We start from the raw sequence: 26,444 nt of genomic DNA on the forward strand, positions 1-26,444 counted from the left end.
CCCTGACTGGAAACTGAAACTCTGTCTCGCAGCATAAACAGAAAGGAGCGCTCTGTGACGGACACAAATGTGGGAGTCAAAACGTGGGATTTGAAACCATTACATCTGCCTGCTTTGACAGCTTTGACCCCTAATCATCCCCATATTGACCTCAACCTTCCTTGAGGTCAACCATCAATTGGCTGTTTGTCTTTTTGACCCGTTCCCTGACTGATTAAGGGAAGTGCATTTTTATTGATGGCTTAAAGTCACAGTGAGGCCACAATGTGCACTTGCGGTTCCTGCGCTGATTCCTACTTAATTGCCTATAAGTTATACACGGCCGTCAAATGCGTATACAGCCTGATCTGTTCTATCTTCCCAAGACACATAGCAATTGATAAAAACTTCAAGTTTCTCTTGCATGAAATGTCAAACTTGGTCTAATGTGAGAATTTATCTGGCTCACAAAATAAATTGCTCTTCTTATACCTTAGTTTTGTTAAATGTATCATGCTGGTATGGGGTAAATATGAAAGGTAACGTGAAAAAGAGTGGTGTAAAAATAATAATAAGGTTTGCAAGTGCATAAAAAATGAATACAGCTGTTCACATGACTTTTTGTTCAGATGAATGAAATTATTTTCAGGAAATGTCTTGACTGAATTAAAAATGTTAGGTTGTCATGATTTAAAATATAACATCATTGTAAAATATTAACTTTAAGTAACTCTAAGAAGATAAAGCTGTTTTTTTATTCACATGATTTTAAAATGTTCAATTTTATGTGATACTTCTGGTTTTCTAATAGAATGGAGACTCAAATACTCCCTTTTTTATCTTTCCAGCCAAAAGAAAGCTATTTTAGGCTATAATAACAAAATATATCCTTCAATATTCTCTCTCTCTCTCTCTCAAATCATTCCATATGATTCATTCAACTATATTATATCTAAAAGAAACTTTATCTGTCTAATTATAGATAGCCAATCTGAACTTACAGTATTACCAAGGTGTTGGGTGATGTTACTTACACAAATTACTCCATTTAGGACAGTCATGGTAAATATTACTCATGCCAAGATACTTATGTTGTTTCAATCCTGCAAAAAATGTGCTTTTAATAATGGAGAGGGCTAGGTTGTATCTCATAAAACATATTTATTGAATTCATTCATTTAGATGTAGGAATGTTTTGACTAGTTTCACTCAACACATCTGAAGAAGTGCAAGTTGATTCTGCCTATATGGCACACAGTCCAACACTGCCATTCTCGCTCTGAAGTTTGAACATATGAACTACAAATTCAGGCTCCTTGTTTTTTGGGTCACGGTGGACTTTCCTCACAGGCTTTTCTTGTAATAGGAATATGGTCGGGTCTGTGCCAAAGACTCTTCCATCTTAATTTAAAACAAGCTCATGTTCACTTGCCCTGCCATATGGAGCCCACGCATCAGTCTCTCTTCTCAAAGTCTACATTTATCCTTTCCTGAGGTGTTTCTCCTTTAAAGTGCACAAATAATTCCAGATGGATCAAAGATGTGAGTCTGCCTTTAAAAAGCTGCTGTAAAGTGATGGTGATTGTTTGGTTGCCCTGTGTAGGGCAATTAACGGTGCTTGACTTTTTAACTAAATACAGTTGAGGAATGGTTGGGGGGCCAGACGCATATTTGTCCTCTGCGTGTTGACATACAGATCCAGATTTTAAAAAAGCTCAGAGAAAGCAGAAGAAAAAAAGAGAGAGACTAGAAAGAATTAAGGTGACCGTTAGTTGCAAGTCTTTATTTATGGTTTTCTGTCTTGATGAAGTGTTATGTCATGTCAATGGTCCAAATGCATCGAATCTGTCAAAGATGGCTGCCAATTTAAATTAATTAATGAATGATATTTGTGAAGAATCACTCTCTCAGACATTTAAAAATATACGTGAAGCATTTAGATGGTGTAGTGTTTGACATATTGATATACTGTATGGAAAAGCCTCAAAAGAGTGCATTTTCAAAAGTTTAGCAATTCCACATTAAATCAGACACAGATGTACATCTGTGAAAATTGATTCAATATAAATGTATTTAAAATATAAATACAGTATATTCATTCATTCATTTATTCATTCAGTGACCAGAGCTTGTTTTGCAGTTTGGAAACCCTCTAAAAATACTACCCTACTATTAATATTGACAATTCCCAATATTATGCCCGTGGTACACCCTTTTGAATTATATGGTTTATGTATCAAGACATAATACAAGAAAATTGTCTGGTCCTTGGCAGATCTTAAAAAGAGGTAAATACAACCTTAGATGAACAACAACACACAACAAATTGTCATTATTTACTTAACAAAAATAAAGCAAAAATGTTTGACAAACTAAGTATCATTGAATTGCTTATAGATCTATGAATATTGTATTGTAACAATTCATATTGTATTCCACATTTTTTGATTCATATGCTGTGTTTTAAAATATTTAAATAATAAAAAAGATATTTTCCGAATAATGAAAATGATTATTTTATTCATTTATGCATTGTGGCCAGAGTCGTCTTGTTTTTCCTGTGCAATTGGGAAACCCTCAAAAATGGATTACTGTATATCTTTAAGTGACTACATGTATATATTTTTTAATTACACTTGACAATGTTTGACCACCAAGTGCTTCTACTTTCCAAAACTGGCAGCTCAACACACTTAGGCTACCAAACAATCCACCACAAATGGAGGTCATAGCCAGAATGCCTTAATGGTAATAATGGGAAATCAGACATCAGTGTTGCAGCTGTATCAGACATGAGTTAACTCGAACTAATTTGGCAGCACATGCCAGATCACACAGATAAGCAGTTGATCCAAACAAATTACAGGGCCTCACATAGCCCCTCAGAGTGCTTACTCCTGCCACAATCATGGGTGCTTCTGGCAATAAAGCAAAAGTGAAACTCAATACAACTGTTTGACATTTCCTTTTCTCTGTGGATTTCATGCTTTTTATCACCAAGCATGCTCTTTCATTAACCTCTGACCTCTCTACCACTAGGAGAGCAGGATGGCTCAGTGAATGTGAAGAGGGTAATTGGAGCAAGAAGAGGAGGATAAACAAAATTAGCTGTTGACTCCAATAGTCTGATGTATAATCTGATATAGCACTTTTCATATAATATTTAAAAACTTTTTTATGAAATAGTTATACAAAACAATAACTTGTTTAATCCATTTGCCTATGCATGCATATAGCCTTTAAATTGGTCTTAAAATGGAAATAAACGCATAAGAGAAGTCACTGCAAGAGAGAGAGGAAGTATTTTTAATTAAAGAATAACAGATAAATAATTAAATACTGCAATATTCTATAAAAAAAACAAGAATTTTGGTTTTATGGTGACTTTAAATTTGTTATTCTATTTAAAACTTATAACAAACCATGTCACTGTTTACTATGAAATAATATACAAGCATTAATTCAGTCAGGCAAGTAAATGTCATAATTATTAACACTGGCCACTGTTTATGTTATCCGTGTTATCTTTTATGTTACATTTTATGCAGTCTTATTTTTTTACAGTGCTAACATTGACTTGTTAGACAATTTTTTTTTTTTTTGCTGTAAACTTTTTGTAACAGTTTCCTTGAAATAAGAAGAGCTACTTACAGTTCTCCACCAACTCATGGAATAGAAAAGAATTCATTAGCTCCACACTTCAGTAGATCAGTAAATCTTTTTGTTTGCTTATTGTTTCTGAATACTGTATTTAAATAACTAGATACAATCCAATGCAGGGCTTATTTACATTACAATTAAGCACACGGATGTGCCTAAAAAAATTGTAAATGTAAGGCACCTAATTCTATTTCCTGTAATTAAAAATAATACATATTACAAAAGTTACAAAAAATAAAAAATAAAATAAAAAATGTATTCGCAACATTATACTAAAATAAATATACGTTTCCAAAAACCAACAGGCAAATTCTGAGGGCACACGCCAAGGGGGCCTTTCTAGGGTCTTGAACGTGGCAGTCAGTCAGTATACACAAACATGGCGGCCAGATGAGAGCGTAATGTTAACTTCTGTAGGTGTATGGTGAAAAATAACACTTGTACTTGTCTTTGATAACACCGGTTAGCAAGTAAATTAATTGGGTACTGAAAATGGCTGCGTGGGCTGGATTTTCAGAGGAAGAACTACAAAGATTGCAGCAGAGCGGCGATCTCAGTGAGTAAAAAAATGAAAACTTAACTCGATTCACTTCACTTATTTGATTAAATACAGAAAATGTGCCGTGTATCAAAACATATATGTCAATCGGCAGTCCACTAGTTTTTGGTCCGCAGTACCTAACTTTATCCTGATAAATCTGCTTTAATCTTCTTTAACATTACTCAGTAAACCAGGCTGTACCGGTCACATTGGGTCGTGGCCGCAGACCCGCTCCGACTAACCGGAGTAGACAGCAGCTTCAGCGGGAGAGGGCTCTGCAGCTGACAGCCAAGCAGAAGGAGGGCAGCCAGTCTCTTTCACCTGACCAACTGCTAACCAAGCCCCCAGACCCACCTGTTGTCAGTCATCCTGCTCCTGTAAAATCACAGGACGAGTCCAAACCAGAGTCGCAGAATGAGGCAGAACCTGTTGACCGAGATTCACCTGTGGCGTCTGTACCACCAGCAGTCTTCAAGGAGCTGGACAGACAGGAAGTGGAATTGTTAGTAAGTCTAGTTCCTTTGCAAAACACTAGCTCAGATATGAGTATGTAAAGATATTTCATATGGAATATTACATATTGTTTTATTACTATACAAGAACATATTGGGATTATATCTCACACCAAAATTAGAAGAAACATGTATTCTGTGTAACGAAAATATCTATTTACAATACACTGCTATGTTTTTTTTTATGTGGAATTGGTCACTTTTTATATTATCCAGTATAAAAATAGCCTGTCCTGATTGTATATATTTTAATGCCTTTATATATTCATAACTCAAATCTTTTACTGGTTAAATCAATATAACGTCGACTGAATTATTGTGGATGATCATATGCGTTTTATTTTTATGTTGTAATGACTTCAGTTGTAAGACTCCACAACTTTTCTTTTAACAGACGAGAAAAGAACCGTCTCCAGCAGTTGCAGTGGGAACAACGGATAATGGAAGAGAAGAATAAACAAAGAAAAGCTCTTCTTACAAAGACCATTGCTGAAAAGTAAGAGGAAATCTAGTTTTAAACCATTATCAAAATCAATCTGTCTGGAGTATGACAACCGTACATGAAAATTCAAAGATGATATTTTAAATATTGTCCCTTCCTCTTTCCCAGGTCCAAACAGACGCAGGCTGAAGCTGTGAAATTGAAGAAGATCCAGAGAGAACTTCAAGCACTGGATGATTCAGTGTCCAATGACATTGGGGTTCTCAGAAAGCTGATAGAGCAGTCCAGCATGGATTATTCTCTGGCATGGTAATTATTCATTTCTGGTCCATTCCGAGTGTACTGCAAACCAAGTTCGCGGTAACTTCTTGTTGGAAGCAGCATCAGTTTGTTTATGTGCCACTTCCTCAATATCTGCCACATTAGGGCAAAACTACTTCCATGATAAGAGTGATTAACAAAGTCTGTTAGCTCAGGATTGAAAACACTGCCCTCTGTAGCCTTACTTTATTAATTCGGCCAAATTATTACTTATACCAGAACATTCATATGCCTTTTTTAACCTTGTGATTTAGTTTATTTCTGGACATGTTTTCACCTATCTTGTCTTTGCTAATGTCCTATTGTTGACAGGAAGCGCTTTGAGAAAGCTGAGGCTGAGTATGTTGCCGCCAAGATGGACTTGCACAAGAAGACGGAGGTGAAAGAGCAGCTGACGGAGCACCTGTGTGCAATCATCCAACAGAATGAGCTGCGCAAGGCCCGCAAACTGGAGGAGTTGATGCATCAGTTAGAGCTTAATGCAGATGAAGTCCCCAGCCCAGAGGAAAACAATCTAGAGGACAAAGAGAGGCAGGGCAACTCTCAGCATGTTACTGAAAACGGTCCTGCAGCAGACATGGAGCGGCATATAGACGTGGATGACTCAAGTCTGAGCAAAGACTGTTCCATTACAGAACCAAAGATCAGCCAAGACAATCAGGAGAGCAAATCAACAGATGTTTCTGCAGATGGGCTAAGCTAGCTTCCAAGCATCATCAATTTAATAGTGACTGTATGACAGTTTACATAACACTTGCTACCAGGTTTATAAATTTCTTCATTGTGAGATTGTTGAACAAACCAATATAACCCTGCATTTGTTAGTGAAATGTTGATGGGTTTTTTTTGTAAGATGCCAAGACAACCTCATTCCATCACTACTAACACTAAAATGCCTTTTTATATGGCGCTCCGATATTGATTATGATCCGTTAAACTCAGATGCAATAATAGGAGCAGTAATGAGATTAGTTTTTGGTTTTCATTGAAGGTGCTACTTGATCTTAATGCTGCATCAGTCCATGTTTTTATTGTGGTTTGTTTGAATGTCAGTCATTTTGCATCTGAATCTGTCTTACATTAAGAAAACAGACTGAATCTCTTGAAAACATTGTGCATATTTAAAACCCTAAATACTGATAACTTTACTGATTGTTCCATAACTGACATTATTCAAAATTGAATAGTGGCAGATGGTCTGGTAGTTTGTAGTTGTGATTTATTTCACATGATGTCGCACAAGTGAATGGTGAGATGTTTTATCTGTGTATGGCAGTTGTCTCGTAAAGATTACTTTATGTGAATGTTAACAAATCAATAACAGCAGTTTTTTATCATACAAAGCTGACAGTGTGTTCAGCAGAGATGAGAACAATTTTGTACTGTATTGATGTAACCCTATTGATGTGTGGGAAGTGGAATACCATAGCTGTTTGTAAATGTATATTTTGTATGTATATTTTTATTCTTTCTAATAAACCTCAGATACTCCACGCAGAGCTATTCACCAACTTTAAAGGCATTTATAAGGCTGTTATTTTTTAACTATTCTTTTGACAGTAGCTTTTATTTTAAATGTTTATTTTTAATATATCTATTTTCGTGTGCATTATAATGGGTGTGGAATATGCTATGAATTCAATATTTTAATTATCCGTTGGTGAATAAAATATTTTAATAATGGTAACCTGTTTTGTTTTTATTTGAAATAAACCACTGGAAATCAGGATACATTAATGCTTGTCTTTTGAACATTATTTAGTGGTAATGCATTTGTTTTTTGTAAAGAACGTTGAAACTGTTGTTTTAATCTTTGCATATTTCATAAAATAATTTATGTCATTTATTTGTTTTTCTTCCGCCACACATTTAAAATCTTGATAATACATTGTCATTTTACGCCAAGGTCTTAAACATATTAATAATACTGGTGTTAATAACATAATAATGTTAATAATTCGATTCAATCACCTTAATACGAAATACAATATGTTCTTTTTTATTCTGGTTAAACTGAATAAAATAAGGACTGACAAATCCTGGAAGTAAATACAGGAAAAGAGATTTTCGTGAAGCACATTTTGTGAGCGCGTTTCTGATTTATGTCCCCTCAGTCCGCCGGGACAGGTTGAAAAGACCAAGTAACTCGAGAAACTCGAGGGGAAAAAAGAAAAAAAAAGCACACAAGATCAACTTTTACTGAAACTTTCTGCCTTCTGGAAAGTCAATGTTATCCATTTTTGATAATGACAAATAAAATCAATAGGCTACCTAAATCTTATCTTTTTAATGTTAATGTTCCGTCATTTTATACTGGCCCCATAAAAAAAAAAAAAACATTTAACTAAATCGCTTTTCATTTGTACGTAACATTTTTTTTATTGTAGCCTACAGAGATACAAATTTGAATAAACAGAAATTAAAACAAAACTAAAGTTCTTAACCTACGTTAATTTCGTGAACTAAATTTAACAGAACATTTTAACACCGAATATTACAATAGGCCTACATTTTTATTTATTGTTTATTTTTAGGCCTAAATCTTTTTGCTAGCCTGCATTTGTGGTTGATTTATTAGCCTACAAAATGGTCTCTTTCAAGTCTTTCTAAACTGCTTTAACTAGTCGACTAAATTCCTCCTGTTAGGAGAGCATTCTGACGAGTTAAACCCGATCACGCGCGGTAGTGCTGTCCATTGACCCCTGGTGCTGATTAGACGACCGCGAGCTCAGTCCGCTTTTATTTCGCTAATTACAATTTAAGTGATTCCTTCTGTGCTCTCGTGCTTCATATCCTGCGCGGGAAACACACGCAGACATACACGCGCGCTCTCTGATAGTGCTGCCAGGGGAATTCAAAAGTGCCTGTCGCTCAACTTGCCATCCAAACAGGACGACTTCTGTTGTTGGTTCAATGGTAAAGCACATTTTAAGACAATATTTTACTTAATTAGTGCCCGAGCACCGATGGTGAGAGGACCCTCTTGGAATTGCTCTGTTTATTAAATATATTATAGGCTAATTACTCCGTGCTGGTGTAATGAGCCAGACGTAAACCATGCTAAATCAAAACATTCTGAATAATAATTTATCAATATTGTAGCCTACAATAGCTATAATACAATGAACATAACAAACTGCCTTTTTACTCATATTTTCGTACAAGAAGTTTTTGTGTCTGTTTTAATTGATGTAAATTATCCACTTTTAAACAAACGGAACAATTTTTAAGGGTTTTCAGTTCATGGATACAAATAGTCTGAATTGTGTGCATTGTTCTTGTTCAGGTTTATTTCGATAAATAATTAACTCATTTTGTAATTCATGCGTTAAGCTGGATTGTTGAGTCTGTGTTTATCAGAATGTCATGTCAATCCACAGGCTATGAGTCATGAGTTATCCTATGTATTTAATTAGCCTACACACGTGTGCATTATAAAATGTCGTATATCTTTATTTCATTGTAAAATATCGTATAGCAAAGAAATAGACCTACATTTAACCAACAAAATACATTTTAGTGATGACTTGTCCGATGGTTTGTGTATGTGTGTGTGTTTTAGGTTAACTCAGAGCGAAATTTAATAGCCTTCATTTCATATTCTGTCCATATATTTACAGGGTTCCCACGGTCATGGAAAACGAATTTCGGCAAGATTGTGATTTACAGGCCTGGGAAACACTCCGAGAGATCAATAAAATCTTAAAACGTAAATGAAAATAGAGAATACATTTTTTACTAGTTTGTTTTATTTCAATCTCAGCAATCTCATATGAGTGGATAAATCATTGAATTTCATTTGTCAAAATATATTTTAAATCAATGGAATTCAAGACATTTGATCCAAGCACAAATTTAGGTGTCCAAATCAGATCTTTTGGGGCATTGGGACCTCTAACTTTTTTTTTTTTTTTTTGAAGTCATCACGAAACAGAAAAAAAACACCTTTGGCTTTTGACAGGCCCTTAACAAATGTAGCCCAATGCCTTTCATCTGAGAGTTCTATGCTTAAACGACGATGAACATGTGGCATAATGATTTGACATTTAAATAAAAAAACTTTTGCTGGTTGTGGTTGAAAGAACTACAAACTGTCTTCTATATTGCACGATCGCCTCGATAGCAGGCTTTTTTGAGAGAGAAGTCGCTTGTAGAAGAGCTGGCAGCTGAGGGAATGTAGAGGGGAAACTAATGATGAAAAAGGTCTACTCCATCCCAATAGGCAACAGCGGCTTAATTAAATACATGGAAAGAACGAAAGCAGCACATCTGGTTTCAATCCGTTTTCCTTTGATGGCATCAAGTGTTCTTTTCCCAGATCTGGAGCTGGAAGCTGGGATGTATGTGGCAGTGAGTAGCCTATAGACTCTTGCCATTGAAAAACATGGACATCTACCTTGTGAAAGACACACCAAATGGCCTGACAAGACTCCCGTCCCAGCTGGAGATGTGTAGGCCACTGCAGCCAAAGCCTTAGACGACAAAACGTTTTCAACAAAAACATTTGCCAATGAATGTGCATAATGTTAGATTCTTATAGTGGAACTATAAAAATTCAATCGACTTTTGAATGAAATGTTGAATAAGTATAGAGGTCGACTACCATTGCCAATTATATAGCCTATTTGAGTACACTGAAAGAAAGCGTAAAGCTGCAGGATATTTCTATCAAATGAAAAAGAGGCGCAAGGAAGCAAATAAAAACGCTAAACGCATTTTTTTTTAAAAATAAAAAAAACATGTCTTTCCAGGGGGAACAAAGCCTACTAATGCCACAGAACGCAATAGTTTTTTTTATTCCATTTTCGTTGTTTTTTATGTAAATATGTGCTATACTGACGTCTTTTTGCGCTGCGCTCATTGCGTTACACAACTTTTAGAAACGCTTCTCTGCATTGTTTTTTTTAACCTCAATTCCATTGCTGTGTGAATGGTCCATGAAAACCTCATTTGCAAAAAAAAAAAAAAAAAAAAAAAAAAATGGTGTCACCGGGTGACAGTCATCCCTGCTCTGACTATTAGCAGGCTACATTCAACTTAACCATCCCATTATTTGGACGATTCCTTTACATTTCACTTAAAACATTGTTTATGTCAGTTTTGTTGTGCAAAATGGAAATAAGTGACATATCTCAGAAATTCAAAGATTGGGGAGGGTTAACCTTCGAAGAAGGAAGCTGTGATGGAAGAGGGAGGGGTGCGTAACACTGCTAAACGTCAAAGACAGCACAAAGTCTTTTGCCACGTAATTACGAGAGCCTTTCAGCTCCATCTTCTCTCCCAGGGGTCTCAATTTTTCATTTACAATTCAGTCCACTGCATGCCAGTGAGCGCGCGTTTGAAGTGCCAGAGCGTGTGGGTGTGAGTGATTAGAGGAGTAGGAGAGAGCCAACAGCTTCGGAGTGTCCTGCCTCCTCTCGACGCTTTACGCACATGCATCTGAAAGGCATCAGCATTTCTGGATCTGCGCTCAGTCAACAACTCCGTGGAGCTCGGGGAGTTTTTTTTTCTTATTATTAAACTAACAGTACTTTGCAGAAAGAGATTACATGGGTGAACGGATTCAACAGACGTCGTGATCTTTACAATTAAGTTCCATAACGAATTAGACCAGGTTTTAATTTTGCTCCACCTGGATATGTGAGAAAAACTTTCCTAGATAGCTATCATAGTGAGCAAAGGCAACTAAGACATCGATTTGGAGGCGCTGTTGCTTACGAGTTTGTCTTCAAATATATGCGAGGAGGACCTGCTTGCTTAACCTAAAACACTTGCCCAGTTTTTTTCCCTCTTGTATCGTATTTGCGTCATGACTTCTAGCTATGCACATGTAATGGACAGACAAGCAACCATATCCAGCAGACTGGAGAGTCCCATTACAGCCAACCTGGAAAACCTGCAAGCCAAAAAGAACTTCTCGGTGAGCCACCTGTTGGATCTAGAGGAGGCTAGAGAAATGGTCGGTTCTCAGGCAGATGAAAGTGTTGGAGAAACGGGCAGGACTATGCTGGAATCTCCGGGTTTAACCAGCGGCAGTGATACAACACAGCAGGAGAGTAAGTGTGTCTGCTCATGTTCCATTAGAAAATCAAGTGTTGTTGTATAGGCTATATCAATACCACTGAACAGAGACAGCACAATATAGCCTACAATAAACTACAGGATTACATATAGCATTTATTGACTATTTGAGACTCCAGCGATTCCCTAAATCGAATTTATGTTGACTTTTAAATCTATTATAGGCTTCTACACAGTTTTTCATTAGGAAATGTGTAGGTGAGTCGAATTTTCTGTCCAGAAATAATACTAGCAGAAAAAAAGGATCCCGCAAGAGAAAAGTTTATGGGTCGTAAAAGCATTTTGTACTACATAATTTATGATTGTTGACATTCCAGCCCGTAATGCATTAATGAAAATATGGTCCAGTAAACATGGACATTGACTTTTATAAGATAATTTGCTTTGTATCACAATTAAAATATCTGTGAAAAAAAAAATAGTTTTTTTTGTTTTTTGTTTTTTTTAATAGTGGAACTGAATAATTGGTTGCTCGCTGTCATTATTTTATTTTGCTTGGTCCAAGGAACGATAAAAAGGGCGTTGGAAAAAAACAGACACAATCCTAAATCTACTTTCTGGACCTTTTCAGTTCATTTAAACACTATAATTTGTCATCATTATCCTGCATCCGGAGAACATACATACACGATTAAAGTATCAAATAACTTCCATTACTTAGGCTGTCTATTAATATAAATCGTGTTTTCAGTGTTTTGCTGCATGGCCGAAATAGCCCACTTTTATTTTGGCCTGTAGGTATATCTTTCAAACTTAGGCTAGCCAAAGTACCAGGGGTATTATTATTTAAACTTTTGTAAAAAATAAAATAATAATAATAATAATAATAATAATTATAATAAATAAATAAGGCTATTACGGAAAGGCCCTATTTGTTGTTGTTTTTTACATATACAATTTTGTAGGCCTATTAATTTAATCGCGTTGTAAATTGCCCTTCATAAAATTCACAATCTAAACACCTTTTTCCTAACTGTCTCTGTTGTTGTCTCTCTATCCCGAATTTAAATTTTAATTTGGCCAAGTGAAAATATTATATATTTGTTTATCGTCATTATCGCATCGTTCGACACATCAGTTTTTCGTTAATTCCTCGGGTCTTATAAAAGCATAAATCCGTTAGTTCTCTGTAACAAATCAACATTACACACATCATTCACACAACTCGAATTTCAACCTCAGAGAATATAAGTTTATTATCATTTAGCCTACAGGTTAGCACATAAATGTATATTTTTATAAACACCATTTTAATGAAATCACCATATGATCAAACTCCTATTGAAATTTATAATATAGAAATTACAAATAGCTGACAACTAAATCAGAATAAAATGTATGAGGTATTTGAACACAATGTAATATAGTATGTTTTGTTATAATTAATTCGCTCATTCCTTATTTGTTAGTGTTTTTCCTAAAACTCTTGATTCATTTTTTTTGAATCCCCATGCCCCAACAGCTTGAGTTTTCATTTAAATGTAACAAACAGGAAGTTTAAATTTTAATTAAACTGACCTTTACAATCTAGTGAACTGAAATTCTAACCAATAAAATGCTGGCAGTTGACAATCTTTCCAACAGGCCTAAAGGGACTATACCCCCTGCTATGCCTAGGTCAAATGTCAAATTTCATCCTGTGATCCTTTTGGAAAATTATGATCTGGGAACTACTGTTGTCATGAAGTGCAAAAAAACAGCAGTTTGTCTGTGCTGTCAGCTGAATGATTATCAAGTCTCATGAGAGTCTAAGTTACTTCTGTGCTTTTGGCTATAAAGTGGGGACACGGATGGGAATAGACTCTTAAAACTTGTTTCTAAATATGCCTATTTTGACATTCTCTCTTTTTTTTACATCTTTTATTGTTTATTTATTACTCGATTGTAAAAGTAGCTAACATGTTTTGCTATGCTATTGGTCAGGATAAAGAACTGTGAGAAAGGGCATATCTCATTTTCTAAATCTCTCCTTAGCTGCACACTGAAGATAAAACATGAGCGAGGACAAAAACTCAAACTTAAAAAAAGTCATAAATTAGCCTCTGGTGTAGGCTAGGTCTCATTAGAAATGTCTAAGCTCATTTCAAAACAGTTTTCATTAGGTATTTTGAATGAACAGTGATGTCCATCGGTTTATTAACTCGGATGACTTCACTGGTTGCAGAGCAATTCATTTTATAGTATTAAATGTTATTTTTCTAGCCACTGTAAAACAAAAGTCAATCAAACATAATTTTTGAATTGCTTTGCTCAAAAAAAAAATCCAGAGTTGTAACTTTTTCTTTCATATCTCTTCACAAAAAAATCGAATTTTATTTTTTACTTTATAATTTTATAATAATCTTGCTGTCATCTGTTATCAAAATCAGCATACAAGATAACAAAAATGTCAATAAAAAAAAATATTCCATAGTGAAAACTAAACGCCTGCTGATGGGATATTTATCTAAAAGCTGCAGCACCTGGGATAACTATATCACATGTGTTATTTTACCAGATGAGCAGCTAAACTCAGAAGAAAAGAAGAAGCGGAAACAAAGGAGGAATAGAACCACATTCAACAGCAGCCAGCTGCAGGCGCTGGAGCGAGTGTTTGAGCGGACACACTACCCAGATGCCTTTGTTAGAGAGGACCTGGCACGCAGGGTTAATCTCACCGAGGCTAGAGTTCAGGTAAACTTCACACCTCACAACCATCAACTGCAGTCACTAGCTCCTTAATTTACTGGTTGATTAGAAAATACATGCCTTTTGAGAATTTTTATAAAAAAAAAAATGTACTGAAGCTTTACGCAAATAGTAACAAACTGTTAAAAATGAAGACTTGAAGGATGCAGTTACAGATAAACGTGACGGTAACACTGAAGCTTTGTGTTGTTTCTCCACTGTCATCGGCCCCATTGCCAGAGTTCGGCGAGATTGTTTAAAAAGCCCCAGCCGATCACTCTGCCTCTCAGCACACATGCTGTAGGCCGCAGCCAGTCTCCACATTCTCCTGTAATGAGACTGTTTTTGTAGAAAGATGGGGATTATTCCCGTTTATAGATCAAGAGAAGGAAGGGGAGAACGAAAGGAAAGAAATAGAACAAACACATCTGCAATTAATGTGTCCCAGAAAGGGAGCAATACAGAAATGCTTTGATAAAAGAGACTTTGAGCTCATTCCTCAGGCGCTGCGTAACCGGACACTGTGCCTCCACCAGGCCTGGTGCTGCAGCCAAGGCTTCGAGATCTGTGCTCCCCGCTCTGCCTTCAACCATGTTTCACAAGCGCGTCTGCTCATTCTTCAAGCTTCTGATGTGTCCTCTGCAAAAAAGGTGTACATGTGTGCACCAGCAGATCAGGCTGAATTTCAAAAAGCGCAGCAAAATGCTGTCCCACAAGGGCAAAATATAGTTACGCCAACGCGGAGATCGTGGAAAACGAATTGATATAAATTGTCAAGCTTCATTTTCTGAATCCCATTATAGCTAAGTCAATCATATTTGTATGTCAGTAACAATCTTAAGCAGAACAGAAAATCATCTAATGTCAGAGAACATAAAAACATTTTTTTCAATGTGGGAAATATTATACCAGTTATGTCTCGAGTCTAAGAATCTGCTTTGCTCTGCAATTTGCCTTTCATCGGCGTGCGCTAAATATCCAGAGTAACCACTGTACTGTGTCATTTCGGCTTGTGTTCTCATAGGTGTGGTTTCAAAACAGACGGGCAAAGTTTCGGCGTAATGAGCGGGCGATGCTGGCCAGCAAGAACGCTTCACTTCTCAAATCCTACTCGGGAGACGTAACAGCAGTGGAGCAGCCAATTGTCCCCCGTCCCGCACCCCGTCCAAATGACTACTTGTCCTGGGGGAGCGCAGCCCCGTACAGGTAACCCTCTGAATCCTTCTTATCTGAGCGCTTTGGTTTCATTTCATTTCCTCTCTGCATGTGTCTCCTGCTCTCCTGCCGTGACTTCATCTTCTCCAGTTGCCCGTATTTTCTTCAGCCAGAGATTTTTTTGTACAATTTTATTCTTAAGCTCGTCAAAATTTTTGTGGAATCGGAGGGCCATGTCGGCAAACAAGAAAAAAAATGGCACTTCCTTGCTTTTCCCAGCAGCGTTAAGTACGTGAAATAGTCTAAAGTAGCGAAAAGTCGCTTTCCGCCTCTCTTTTTGGAAGGGATGGTGGGCCGATCCCCTGAAGATGAAGTGATAATCTGAAAACAAACCATATTAAATCCACCTGTGACCCTCATGACCTTAGGGCCATAAGATACAAATTGACTTTCAGAGGAAGAAAAGTCCATTGGGCAGGATTTTTTGTGACTCTAGTTACACTATGGTTCTGATTTACAGTAATCTTCATTCTTAAAAGCCGTATAGAGTAACTAACCCTGCCACTCCGGCCAAATACCTTTTTCCCAGCAGCTGAAATGTGCAACTCAACCGGAAACTCTTTCTTGCATGGATAAGCATTTGACCAGCGACCATGCCAGTAAAACGAGCTTCCACAATTCCAACGCACACCTGACGCATTATTGAGCACATAAAATGCATACATTTTAATGCAATATTTATGAAGATTTGTTAACTATTTATATATTCTTAAGCTGGTACCCAAGGCCGGAGGGAGGGCCAATGCGAGTGCCACAGAAAATGCTGCCCACAGAATGCAAGTACTTTTTTAAAATTTCTATTTATGGTTTATCATTTCAATTGAAATCTTAAGGGTTCACATGAAGACAGTACAATTTTTCCATTTTTAACTTTGAGTCAAATTTCTCATTAGTTTCTATTTAAAATGTGAATGCATTTCACATATTAAAATTTAAATTGACTATCATTCTCATTTCTTATTTTCAGCTCCATGGCAACCTACCCACCCACTTGTGCCAACACCACTTCCACACAGGGAATGAACATGGCCAACAGCATTGCCAACCTGAGACTGAAGGCCAAAGAGTACAGCCTCAACCAAGTGCCCACTGTCAACTAAGCCTGAAAAGAGGGACGGGATGAGGGGACAAAGAGAAGCAAGAGATGTTGAGAAGAGAAGAATTCAGAGGAGCTGGATGAGTTTGGCCTCCTGCAGTGTCAGAGCAGAATGGATATGACTTTTCACCCTCTCCTAAACCAATGGAATTGCATTGTTGTCCCTCTCATTTGGCTTTTTTCTTCATCACAGATGAAAGTACGTTTCTGAGAAACTCAATCTCATTTTGTACTGATCCGAAGATTGTAAAGACAACGCAAGGTCTGCTCTTTGGAGAACAAGTCGACGAGCAGGGCTCCGCTAAATCAGTAAGAAGTGGCAGACGGCGCATCTGGATGCTGTAAGCTGTTCTTTGCTTGTTTGTTTTTGGCTGTATTTTGGGTCGACCGGATGGAAAGTAAAGACACTTTCGTGGCAAACAATGGAGGACTGTTGTTCACCATTCGCCGCTGAATGGTTTAAATTACACCAGAAGTTTAATGCTGAGATTTGGCAAAATAGTGACCCGACATGTCTCCATGTCTACATCCAGTAGAATAAAGAGACATTTGTGGAGTTTAATCAGTAGACAGGAGATGTTTAAAACCGTCAATGCTAACGGAAGCTCTGGGGCTGGATTACATCTTTTAATGTCTTGAATATTACACCACTGTAGTTTAAGGTAAATACTGTTCCCCATGGTGACCTATGTATCTGCTCACAGTACACTAACACAATTATGTTTCAGTTTTTCTGGAGGTGATTTTTATCAATCATATTTTTTCTTCTTATATTTGGAAACCATATAGTAATAAAACCTTTTCAAGCAATGAATCTTATACTATTGTGTTGAATCCTGCGGTTGAAGAGACACAACCTTTTTGCTGTCTTTGCTAAATGCTCACATTTGAGAAACTGTTGCAGGCAACAGTGGAACTACATGGCCTTAAAAAAATATATCTGCATGTAATATTTCTTGCTTTATGTTAGTCAAAACACCAACACTACAAAATAAATAATCCAAATTTAATTTTGTTTCATTTTATAGATTTGGATGGTTGTCGATGTTCTTTAATATTGGGTCTGATACTATGTGTGAGGATAATTTTTGTGGATTTATCCTACAATATTTTTTACCCGTTTCAGTTCAATATTATTTTTGAGCATTGTGAAATACTATGCAATGCCGCTGAGCTATGTATTATTTTTGTGCAAATCGTGCCTGAACTCCTGAAATTTTAAGACTTTTTGTTTTAGCAAATGTTAATGTGTTTTTTGCCAATTTTTAGAGCATTTCAAATCAAATTGAATTTATATAATGTTTTTGTTTTTTTTGAAGCAACAACATGTGAAGATTAGGCACAATAAACACCCCCCAAATGTTTCAAATTATTATTTTCAATTTAATTGCAAGTCAAATCATTTTTTAATGGAAGCTCTTTACATTAAGTGTCATGGAGTATTTTATTTATATATATATATAATAATAATAACATCTCTGTACTGAACGGGATACTAGATTAAATACAGATTAGATTCTAGATCTGATATACTTTTAAATTGCTGGGTGTGCAATGTGATGAACTTTTTGAGCATGAATTTCAGTTTTGTTGTTTACTCACACAGATCATTGCAATGTCTTTAACCCTGAATCTTTTAAACTCAATATTTGTTTGCATTTGTACATTTGTACGATGTGATCACTTTGGGGAAATTTAGAGCATTTCAGTTTTAAGACCGGCTACCAGTTTTGTCCTGTATAATACGAATAGACAGCCACAAGCATGTTTGTCACACAGTATGGTGGAAAGTGAATCCCAGTTTCCCCTTTATTTCTATGGGGAAAACAAAGAAAAAAATACATTTATATGAGGTATTTATAAAGAAGAAGCCCAATGTTTTTTGCACTACAAATAAAGAAAAAAAAGCTCAAAAACTGAATCTTTCAAACACCAAACCAATTGAATTGATGAATACAAGCTAATTAGTGATGAAAAATAAGAGATATATTTCTCTACCCTATTTACTGCACTCTACCCTATTTTTAATTACTAAACTAAAATAAGTTAATTTAGTCTGATGGGATTTTTTTTTAATAAACCAAGAATACAATATATACGATATACTGATATAATGATCATCATTCATTGTTCTGTTAAAATATAATGTATGCGAGTGTGGCAAAACCTAAAATGGCATAAAGTGATTTTGTGACATTCATTATATCTCTGTTATTTACTTAATTATTAATCACCTGGTGATGTCACATTTTGAAACTCACAAATGTTATTCAATATAGTCAAACCCAGTTTCGCAATGAGCAAGACTGCAAGTTAGAAGTGCTAGAAATTCTTGGAAATGCACTAAGTCAAAGACTGTTATTATTTCCCATCATTATTGCTGGCCCAACCTTTTGAAAATGCTTTCTGAGGTCCGTGTTTACACCCACGGGCGTTGATTAGTGACATGACTCATCTGTATATACGTGTGTGTATGCAAGTGCCTTGTTCTTCGCCCAGACTATTGCATACTCTTCATGCTGTGGTGCTCAGGTCAGGTCGAAGCATCTCACCTTTCAGGCAGCCAGGCCCTGCTGACCTGAAGTGCTTCCAGATGTGTGTAGGCTGTGACCCGCTCGCCCCACCACCTTAGGCCTGGGGCCCGGGCCCCCTCCATCAGGGCTGACAGCATCCCCCTCGGATGGGTGTACGCGCAGCCGCCCGAGCAGATGACATACAAACACCTCACCCCCTCAGCACCACATCTGGAGCCTATTACAGAGGAGACAGTCAAAGTGAGCATGGGGGGGAAGAGTCTGAACAAGCTTGCGTGAGGAATATATGCATGATAAGGTGGAGATGTTTAGAGTATATGGAGTATATTTGAGCGTGTTTGAGTCTATTTATTTCCTATGACCTTTTTCGTCTACTGAATCTCCCTTCTTGTCTTTTTTCCTTTGCTCCATAACAAATCTACTGCCTTCCATGTGAGCCCTCTGGCTATTGGCTAAGGCGCTGAGAACATTTGACCACAGCCAGTTTATTAATGTAATCTTGGATTGGGGTTTGCACAAAACTAAAAGTTACTTGTCTTTTGTAAAATACAGTCCAGCTGTTTACAGTGTGTGGTAGAAGCGAATGCCAAGGCGGCATTGTGTGCTGACATCCTCTGACGCTGACTGGAGTTGAATGAAATGTGTTTCTGCCGTGCAGAGTTCACTGACCACAATCCACCTGCTGGGTTCAGCTACAGAGGAACATACAATAATCTTTATGACAAAAATCATAGGACTTTGGCCTTTCAGATGGATTGATTGGCATTTTAAATGTATGTTTAATGTGCATGTCTTGGTGAAATTCCCTTGTGTGGTTTTGCTTGCTTTTAGTGTTTACATTGCACTATACAATGAAGTGTTTGTACTTCATAGAGCTTTAAAAAGTATGTTACGTAAATTATATTAGATTAAAGTTTTAATTTACTTATTTTAAGTAAATATATTGAATGAACTTTAAATTTCAAGTTGCCATGATTTAAAATCTTGGATTGTTTTTCACCTTGTGTTACTGGAGATGAGAGATTTATATTTAACTTGCAGTTTACATCGGTGTTAAGAAATTTTCACGGTTATTATTGTTTTGTTTTTTCGTTCAAATATGCTGCCTTCGCGTGCTATCAGAATTATAGACATTAACGTTACTTGCTCGAGGATAGTTTTGATACCCAAGTTCCCGGGGAAACTTGAACTTTTCTACATTAACGTTAAACATGGCGATTGTTGCTGTGGCTGCCTGGTATTTGTATTCCCAGCTAAATCGCCTTCTTGTCGTTAAGTAGTGCGTGTTTAACTGCTTATATGAATATCCATTTGAAGCGTAGGCCTATTGTATGTTTTATACACAGAGAAAATATTATTGCCCGAAATTCCGGAAGACGATCAAGACAGCGGTTGCCATTGAATGGCACACTAAATACATTTCCCTCAAATAAATACAAACCTTCTGGTCTCATTGTTTCCATTTTTCCGACAACAACAGCACTTGAAGTGGGAAGTAGGTAATTTCCATAGTAATTTCCTATATTTTTAGCTTCTCCTCCATCTTCTTCACGAGCAAAAACATACTCCGCTCGCGCCCCCTAACGACAGAATAGGACAAACGCGCGCTCCTCTCACGCTTTAGCGTAATTCGTGCTTTAAATTATTTTACGTAAATAATATTTTTTCTTAAATATGTGATACCCAAGTGAAATAACTGTTATTTAACTAAAAGTCATTACCTGTGTTATATATAATTAGACGATTTTGTCAAACATATTGTGCCCCAGTGCATGCTGGGAAAAAAGTAAAATAAAAGCAGCATCAAGAGATGTGTTAAATAATTATGTTTTTAATGTTTGTGTTATATTTTCAGCCTTATTTGATTGATCTAAGAATACATATTTTTATTTTATTTTTTTACTTATTTTTTTTTTTAATAACTTTACTGGCACTCGGTTCTTAGTGTTTTTATTTTTTATTTATTTAATTTTTTTACCTTGACCTCATGCAAACTGCTGAAATCAGAGAGAGTGACTCCCCCATGCCAGCTTTCTAATTTGCTGCGCTTTTACTGTGTCTGTAATTATAGGTTTTCTCTACAATTTCATAGGATGCTAATTATTATATACAGTAGATTTGGGGGGTGTTAACTGGCTGCTTGGACATCTTAGGCTTGGATGATTATGTATTTTCATTTCTATATCTTAAACAAACCACCAGCGTGCACAAGTCTGGTGGCTGATGTGACATCTGTCTTCATCATCATCACCGTATCAACTTCAGCTTCCCCCGGCACGAAAAGTCACATCTATTCCCTCAACAGCTCAACAATTTAAAATATGTACTGTTAAAAGGCTTTTATTTATAAATGGAGCAATGGAGAAGTGGATTGGGGTTTGGGTTTACATGGCTCAGAGCAAAACACATGTGAGCCCTGGCCTAGCCTGGTGACAGCTTTCAACTCTCTCTGTTCTGGAGTGAGGAACGGAGAAGAAATGCAGACCAAAACATCTCTCCCTCTTGCCAAATTACTTCAGAGCAAAAATCTCTCTTTCCTTCTGTGTGGCTTGGCATTGCATTTAAATATTTTTTTAAAACAAAATGGAATACAGTTAACCATTTAGTTGACCTTGAAGGGGTCAATGAACAGCAGGCCTACCATAAAATGCATGTGATTAGAAATTAAAGGTAGGGGAGGCTATTTTTTTTTTAATAAACACTTTTTGTGGTTGAAACACTCTTCACATCCTGATAGCAATTATTAATAGAAGTGGTCTAAATATTAAAACATGTACATATCTTCCGTGGAAGTCTCAGGACCAAACAATGTTCGTCCAATCATTGCATTCAGTCAATGATACACATGTCCTGCCTGCCTGTCAACATTTGTATTTCCATCCCTATGTGCACCCTGCTTGCACACACATCAGCATGTAAGGCTATACAGAGTTGTAGACAAACAGTCACCCGAGTGCCAAAACACCAAAACAAAGAGTTTATGCTGTTTTATGTTCTACCCAAGGCTGTTCACGTCCTCTGACTCGTGCTTTTCTATGTCAACACTATCAATGGCGAAATGAATCAGCAGCAGTCAGGTGTTGCATCTAGAGCTCTGTTTATGTTCATTATTATTGTAATATGATGTGCTTTGAGACATTTGAGATATATATCTTTTTTCAGACTGCTGTGTACGTTGATACGTTCTAAAGGAGGCCTGGCTTTGGAGACGCTCTAAGGGAGGGTGGCATCTTATGCTTTCAAAGCTAGCTTGCTATTGCTAGTCTCTCTGAAATTGCCTAGTCCAAGGATAAAATATTGAGTCTTGAAGAACACATGAAGAATTAATACTTTTCTCGAATGGCATGTTAATGAAATGTAATCTGACAGATGTAAATATCTCCATAGACTCAACAAACACATGACAGATGACAAGCTCATCAGCACCATCCTGTGGAGTAATTACAGATGCACTTGGCCCTTTTATACCAGTAGCAAAAAATTTGTAACTGAATGAGTTGACTTTTATTGAAAGGAAGTGGTTAGAAATAACATTTATTTATGCTATGCTTCGCCAACACTGGGAAAGCTTGACTGGAAACTACCAAGGTCCATTCCAAGATACCTAGTCTAATACAAGCACGCTTCCTTTTTACATAAAAGTCGCCGTTCTCTCAAAAGTTTTAGCATATTACCAATGGAGAGAACAAGCATTACTCAAACAAGTTCAAACCTGAAGTTCCCACTTTACCTTGCTGACAGGATCTGAGGCCTTGTCATTTGCTGATGTATTCAAGAAGTGTGGAACGGGCAGTTTAGGCTGACCTCTGTGTTTAAACTATCACTAATTTGAGCTGGATAACTTCCTGCTTTCATTACTCTTGCCAGCAGGGCCAAGATGACAGAAAGTCCCAGCGGCGCCGGCCTGCTGGAGAGGAAGCAGTGCTGTGACAACGGCGCCCGAGTCAAACACAAAGGTCAACAACCAGCGTGCACCCGAATCTCCCTAGTGCCGTTTAAAACCACAGGACAACGTAAATAGGTTGTGTCACACCATTTCCTCAGGTTTTAAAAGAAAGGTCATTCCTGGAGAGGATAATTTAAGATGTTAATTCAGACAAATGATTAGTTCTTCATCAAAGGTCCTACGTAAGAAAGCCATTCATTAGGATTATAATGACTAACGCTTTGCAGTTTTAAATGCATAGTTGTGTAAAGTTACCAAGACAAAAGCGAAAGAAATACAAGGTATGAGGTCAGCTGGAAACCCTCAGCAAACATACGCATCAAAAGAAAAGATCAAGAGCTTTTGTTTTAAGAATCCCCCTACACTTTAAGTAACAGTTCGCTTTATATTACATAGAAGAGTCTATTATTTTAACTTTACAGGGAGGAAGTAATCTGGTCATTAATCTTTATTAAAGTCTCAGTATATCATATCTTCTCCAAACAGCCGATGCTTAAGATCTGCTTACCATTGGTTTTTATCTTCCAAAACTGGGAGAAATCCTTTTTTTTCTCTCTCTCTCTCTCTCTCACACAATCACTCGTGTTAGTTTGGGGTATAGGTTTTCTATTTCAGAATTATCTCTACTGTGTGTAAATGAGGGGTATATATACATAGTGAAATGAATATTATTGTCACATCTCGAGCCAGGTCAAATTCCCCACCAAATGTGCAATTTGGGGATGACGCCTGCCACGGAAAGTCTGCCTTTAATTTTCTCTGCTGGCACACACACTGACATGTGCACGCACATAGCACATGTACACACATACATACAGATGCTTGCAAAGACAGAAGAAGAAAGAGACACAGGAGAAGAGAGTGCAGATCAGAGCATTGCAAGCATTTATTGTCTGTTTTAAGTTGCCTATAGTGCTGCATGAGACTCAAAGAAAGAGACTCAATTAAACAAAGGCGTTAATGTCAATAAAATATTGTGAAATAGCTTTAATGTAATCATATACAAACGTTTTGTTTCATTTTGATGAAAGAAAGGTGAGCTGAAATTTTCATCAGTGTTGCACTGCCTATAGCCTACACAATCCATGAAAGTAGACTAACAAACAAAGTAATAATTTATGATCCGCCTGTAAAATCAGGGATTGACTGGAGTTTAAAAACATTTATATAGTATTATGGTGCAGATCTACAACTGCACTGCTAAAACTGAGTTCCCATTCACACTAATGAACATAACATTCTTTGAGTCTAGAATATTGTATCAAACATGTTTATTAATAATTTTAACTCAAGTTCAGCACATCTGGAGCCTGTTTTTAAAATTTATAGACGTGACTTTTGAAATATTAGGCTTTGTTTAACATTATTAATCAAAAGTAGGCCTATATTTATATAGGACTAGTTATTTACAAGGGCCTATGAATAAATTGTAACATTTTTCAAGCATGTATCCCACGAGGCTTGTAAATCACTTGGCTCATAAAGATATGCGCAAGTATTTAAAACTCAGTTTGTTGATGTTTTTATATTGGCATTCATTGAAAGAAAGCGGCCCCAAAAGCCACAGGTGAGCATGACGTCTTGGTTCATATTCAACTCGTACACTAATAACCATCTGTCTGCATTTAATGAAAAGCATTCCACCGACTTTTGAATTAATGAAATATTACACTGAAATGTTCAATAATATCTTCAGACAGGGTTTATGCGCCAATGGACCTGTTTTGGCTTCCAGGGATGGAGCAATTCTTAGGTTTGCCTAGAATCAGTGGTTTCAGAAACAAAGGAAATCCAACTGTAACTTTCATGTCTTGTACTAGAAGAATCATTCTTTCTCAGATGCAGAAGACAAACAACTCTATTATAATGTTACAATTGCTATTATAAATAAAAAAATAATATTTATAATCAGTGCTGTATTTTTGCTGCACAATCTTCATTCATTCAAAATCTGGCATTGTTTTGGTTGTATTTAGTATTAATTTATCAGTTCAGGTTTGATATCACCCTAATTGAGCTCAATCAATTGTTCATTCATTCAAAATCTGGCATTGTTTTGGTTGTATTTAGTATTAATTTACCGGTTCAGGTTTGATATCACCCTAATTGAGCTCAATCAATAACAATGACAGATTTTTGAATGAATGAACAATTGATTGAGCTCAATTAGGGTGATATCAAACCTGAACTGGCAAATTAATTCTAAATACAACAAAAACACTCTTATTTACATAAGTGGAACATATAGTAGCCTTCATGCAGGAAGCTGAATCAGTGAATAATTTTTGCGAAACCGATTGACCAAATGAAATTCCATATGAGAGAGAGGATCATTAGGACGAACCAATTCTCAAGAGTAAAAATGAATCAAAAAAGAGGATTCACTAAAATAAATTAGACTTTCCCTTGCTAAAGAGAGAGAGAAAGACAAAATGTAAAAATTAATTTAGGGCTATGTAGTCAAAATCAAGTCAAAATAATTAAGATATTGACTTTTCATGACTGATCATTACAGGCTACTAATTAAACCAGCCAGTGTGGATGCCAGACAAAGTCACAGACTCCAGTGGATGTCCTTGTAAAAAAAAACAGTTAATCTATGTGCCTTGTTGTCCAGATGAGGCTTTTCTTGCAGCTTGCGCCCCAGCCCTGCTTCTCTGAGGGGAGCACAGTGGAATTTAGTGCATTTCCCCTTTTCGTGCGCTGGACTTGTTCGCTCGCTGCCAACTCTGGGCTCCATTTCGCCTCCACATGGATTCTTCCCTCAGGGGTCACCGTGACAGCGAGCAGATCGATAATTAGAAAAACAAAAAATGGGAGCCTGTGGACATTGAGGAATGGCTGACGAATCACAGGCTGTTATGACAGCTCCAAACAAACCCGGGGATGACTGAGGGACAGAGTGATGACTGGGTGAGACAGGGAGGGGCCAGTTAATGACAAAACCCCTCTTTCTCACGCACTCAGTCATACATTTTTCTTTATACATGTAAGGTTGTTACAAATTGCTGTTTAAAAAAATAATTTTAATTTAGTATGTTCTCAATTATATATTATTGTAAGCATAACAATTTGAGATTTTTTTTATATTATTTTATTAGTGACTTAAAAATAGTTCAAAAATATTTATCTTATCACACACACACACACACACACACACACACACACACACACACACACACACACACACACACACACACACACACACACACACACACACACACACACACACACACACACACACACACACACACACACGCACACACACACACACACACACACACACAATGTCATATAGAGAATGTCCATAAACTTAAAAGAAAATGTTGGCTACTGGTAATTTTCTACTGGTTTTCTTAGTGCTCTCACCTCCACAGTCACAAATAATAATTACATCATACTGGAAACTAATGTGGTAACCATAAATGGACTATTTGAAGTAATTAAGAG

The 26,444-nt window shown here is 36.7% G+C and overlaps 3 protein-coding genes across 7 annotated transcripts in view; 2 read left to right on the forward strand and 1 right to left on the reverse strand.

Annotated features, from left to right (window-relative positions):
* LOC148976855 (uncharacterized) overlaps positions 1-26,444 on the reverse strand; it is a 30,322-nt gene that overhangs the window by 3,098 nt on the left and 780 nt on the right. The window contains exons 1-3 of one of the 3 annotated variants that reach the window (XM_089118746.1): positions 20,490-20,624; positions 19,067-19,265; positions 14,205-14,842 (exon numbers count right to left, since the gene is read on the reverse strand). In XM_089118746.1, the coding sequence (XP_088974872.1) occupies positions 14,800-14,842; positions 19,067-19,265; positions 20,490-20,511 (264 nt within the window). In that variant the 5' untranslated portion in view covers positions 20,512-20,624 and the 3' untranslated portion in view covers positions 14,205-14,799. Of the gene's footprint in view, positions 1-14,204; positions 14,843-19,066; positions 19,266-20,489; positions 20,625-26,444 lie in introns of those variants that run through there. The other 2 variants (XM_089118745.1, XR_016146056.1) reach the window with 2 other exon arrangements.
* Positions 3,991-6,303, forward strand: gorab (golgin, rab6-interacting). The gene is made up of 5 exons (XM_039693503.2): positions 3,991-4,195; positions 4,367-4,682; positions 5,087-5,188; positions 5,303-5,443; positions 5,768-6,303. Exons 1-5 carry the CDS (start codon positions 4,132-4,134, stop codon positions 6,156-6,158), a joined length of 1,014 nt encoding a protein of 337 aa, XP_039549437.2. The 5' UTR covers positions 3,991-4,131; the 3' UTR covers positions 6,159-6,303.
* Positions 10,847-17,524, forward strand: prrx1b (paired related homeobox 1b). 3 transcript variants are annotated; one of them, XM_039691836.2, is made up of 5 exons: positions 10,847-11,511; positions 14,034-14,209; positions 15,228-15,409; positions 16,133-16,198; positions 16,386-17,524. In XM_039691836.2, exons 1-5 carry the CDS (start codon positions 11,265-11,267, stop codon positions 16,516-16,518), a joined length of 804 nt encoding a protein of 267 aa, XP_039547770.1. In that variant the 5' UTR covers positions 10,847-11,264; the 3' UTR covers positions 16,519-17,524. The 3 variants fall into 3 exon arrangements, with proteins under 3 accessions (XP_039547770.1, XP_039547768.1, XP_039547767.1); XM_039691834.2 differs by having other exon boundaries at positions 10,854-11,511; positions 16,133-16,194; XM_039691833.2 differs by lacking the exon at positions 16,133-16,198 and having other exon boundaries at positions 10,860-11,511.

The sequence above is a fragment of the Pimephales promelas genome, chromosome 13 (assembly GCF_988280905.1).
Source record: "Pimephales promelas chromosome 13, fPimPro1.hap1.1, whole genome shotgun sequence".
Classification (NCBI taxonomy): Eukaryota; Metazoa; Chordata; class Actinopteri; order Cypriniformes; family Leuciscidae; genus Pimephales; species Pimephales promelas.